We start from the raw sequence: 3407 nt of genomic DNA, 5'->3' as shown, positions 1-3407 counted from the left end.
CTCACTCCTTACCACCTTTCTTGCCGCACCCCCCTACCTCCACCATCACCTCTCTCCCCTACCCCACCCCCTCCATTCTCACCTCCCCCACTCACCCACTTTTTACCACCTTTCTTGCCACACCCCCCTACTCTCACCTTTCACCCCTACCCCCCTCTCCCCCATTCCCACCTCCCCCACTCACCCACTTCTTACCACCTTTCTTGCACCATCCCCCCACCCCCACTCTCTGTTCCCTACCCCCCCCCCATCCCCACCTCCTCCAACTCACCCACTCCTTGCCGCCTTTCTTGCCACACCCCCCCCCACCTCCACCTCTCTCCCCTACCCCTCCCCCTCCATCCCCACCTCCTCCAACTCACCCACTTCTTACCACCTTTCTTGCCGCACCCCCCCCCCCCACCTCTCTCCCCTACCTCACCCCCTCCATTCTCACCTCCCCCACTCACCCACTTCTTACCACCTTTCTTGCCGCACCCCCCCCCCCCCCACCTCTCTCCCCTACCTCACCCCCTCCATTCTCACCTCCCCCACTCACCCACTTCTTACCACCTTTCTTGCCGCACCCCCCCCCCCCCACCTCTCTCCCCTACCTCACCCCCTCCATTCTCACCTCCCCCACTCACCCACTCCTTGCCGCCTTTCTTGCCGCACCCCCCCCCCCCATCTCTCTCCCATACCCCACCCCCTCCATTCTACCCTCCCCAACTCACCCACTCCTTGCCGCCTTTCTTGCCGCACCCCACCCCCCACCTCCACCTTCACCTCTCTCCCCTACCCCACCCCCTCCATTCTCACCTCCCCCACTCACCCACTTCTTACCACCTTTCTTGCCGCACCCCCCTACTCCCACCTCTCTCCCCTACACCCCTCTACCCCATCCCCACCTCCCCCACTCACCCACTTCTTAACACCTTTCTTGCCGCCACCCCCTACTCCCACCACTCTCCCCTACATCTCACCCCCTCCATCCCTACGTCCCCCATTCACCCAGTCCCTGTCGCCTTTCTTGCCGCACCCCTCTACCTCCACCTTCACCTCTCTCCCCTACACCCCTCTCCTCCATCCCCACGTTCCCCACTCCTTGCCGCCTTTCTTGCCGCACCCCCCTACCTCCACCTTCACCTCCTCCACTCACCAGTTCCAGTCCTTGCCGCCTTTCTTGCCGCACCCCCCTACCTCCACCTTCACCTCTCCCCTACCACCCTCCCCCCCTCCTCCATCTCCACCTCCTCCACTCACCAGTTCCAGTCCTTGCCGCCTTTCTTGCCGCACCCCCCTACCTTCACCTGCCCCAATCCCAAACCCAATCTCCACATATCCCCTGCACCTCTCCCTCACGTCCCTCCAACACTTCCCCCCCCCCCCACCTCCCTCAAAAAAGCACTCGCCACTTCCACTCCTTGCCCCCAAACCTCTCTCAAACAAGGGAGTGATGGCCTAGAGGTAACGCGTTCGCCTAGGAAGCGAGAGAATCTGAACGCGCTGGTCCGAATCACAGCTCAGCCGCCGATATTTTATCCCCTTCCACTAGACCTTGAGTGGTGGTCTGGACGCCAGTCATTCGGATGAGACGATAAACCGAGGTCCCGTGTGCAGCATGCACTTCAGTAGCGCACGTAAAAGAACCCACGGCAACAAAAGGGTTGTTCCTGGTAAAATTCTGTAGAAAAATCCACTTCGATAGGAAAAACAAAACAAATAAAACTGCATGCAGAAAAAAAGAGTGGCGCTGTAGTGTAGCAACGCGCTCTCCCTTGGGGAAGAGAGCAGCCCGAATTTCACACAGAGAAATCTGTTGTGATATAAAAAGAAATACAAAAAAATACAAACCACAAAACAAGCACTCACCACTTCCACTCCTTTCCGCCCTTCTTGCCCAGGGTGATGGTCATCTCTAGCACCAGCAGACCCATCCCGGAGGCCATGTACCAGAAGCGGTCCTCCCGGGTCACGGTGACCAGCAGCCAGATGGCCACCAGCCCGTGCACCGCGAACAGCAAGCGCACCAGCACGGCGCGAGCCACCGACACGCAACTCATGACGTCACGGACTCTCTTGACGTCACAGGGTAGAGGGGGCGGGGGAACTGTAGGCTCTTTTGACGTATCAGGTGGGGAGTGTCTTCCACTTCACATGGAGTGTGTGTGTGTGTGTGTGTGTGTGTGTGTGTGTGTGTGTGTGTGTGTGTGTGTGTGTGTGTGTGTGTGTGTGTGTAGACTCTCTTGACGTCACAGGGGGGACTGTCGATGACTTCACATGGAGCGTGTGTGTACACGGACTCTTGAGTGTGTGTGTGTGTGTGTGTGTGTGTGTGTGTGTGTGTGTGTGTGTGTAGGCTTTTGATGTCAGAGGGGGACTGTCATCCACTTCACACAAAGTGTGTGTACACGCTCTTCTGTGTGTGTGTGTGTGTGTGTGTGTGTGTGTGTGTGTGTGTAGGCTCTATTGATGCCACAGGTGGACTGTCGTTCGTCGCCACCACAGTTGGGAGTCCTGACAGTCACATTGGGACTCCTTCATGCGGGAGGCAGGGGGACCCTTTCACATGATAGGACGACGTCGACGTCACAGGGAGGGGAAATCTTTGACGTCACAGGACTGTCTTCTGACGTCACAGGTTTGTCGTTGGCGTCACACAGGAGTGTGGAAGAGGGATTGTAGACGTCACAGCACTTTCGACCACGTCACTGGATGAGTGGGGCGGGGGGGGACTATTGTCGCACGAGTATTGTCAACGTTACGTCACACGACTGTCGACGTCACGGGTGAGGACTCCTGACGAGCACACTTGGTGTTGATCTCGTTTTGTGGTGCTCCTTGTGTGTGTGTTTTTTTTCTTTTTCTTTTTAGTTTTGGTTTTGTGTTTGGCGTTGAGAAGACAAGAGGGTGTCTCTCTCTCTCTCTCTCCCCCTCTCTCCCCGTCTCTCTCTCTGTTTCTTCAACAAACTTTCCCCCACCCTTCAGCGACAGTGTCGTAGCGTCAGGGATTGACGTCACTGAGTGTCCACGTCATGGCGATGAAATGGAGAGCGCTGTCGTCACTTTACTGCTCCATCAGTGTGTGTGTGTGTGTGTGTGTGTGTGTGTGTGTGTGTGTGTGTGTGTGACAGTACTGACGTCACATTATCTTCCCCACCACCCCAACACCTCACACTCCCTCCACTGATAGTGTACGGCGCTTGGAAATGAGCGATACGTTACGGCACGACACGACACGGTACGACACACACACACACACACACAGCCACAGACTCCGATGCCACTTTCTTCCTGACCGATGCAGAATCTTGGCGAGAAAAGAAGCTAGGCAACACACTCTCTCTGTGTCTCTGTCAGCCCTCTTTCTATCTCTGCCGCTGTCTCTGTCTTACTGTCTGTCTGTCTCTCTGTCTTTCTCTCGGTAA

General features: G+C 56.8%; 1 protein-coding gene across 1 annotated transcript in view; it reads right to left on the bottom strand.

Moving 5' to 3' along the window:
• LOC143287131 (transmembrane protein 26-like) overlaps positions 1–2294 on the bottom strand; it is a 75460-nt gene extending 73166 nt beyond the window's left edge. The window contains exon 1 of the mRNA XM_076595075.1: positions 1852–2294. Within this exon, the coding sequence (XP_076451190.1) occupies positions 1852–2042 (191 nt within the window). The 5' untranslated portion in view covers positions 2043–2294. The remainder of the gene's footprint in view (positions 1–1851) is intronic.
• Between the last annotated feature and the right edge of the window lie 1113 nt (positions 2295–3407).

The sequence above is a fragment of the Babylonia areolata genome, chromosome 11, assembly GCF_041734735.1.
Source record: "Babylonia areolata isolate BAREFJ2019XMU chromosome 11, ASM4173473v1, whole genome shotgun sequence".
Taxonomy (NCBI): Eukaryota; Metazoa; Mollusca; class Gastropoda; order Neogastropoda; family Buccinidae; genus Babylonia; species Babylonia areolata.
This window is presented reverse-complemented; position numbering and strand designations above follow the sequence as displayed.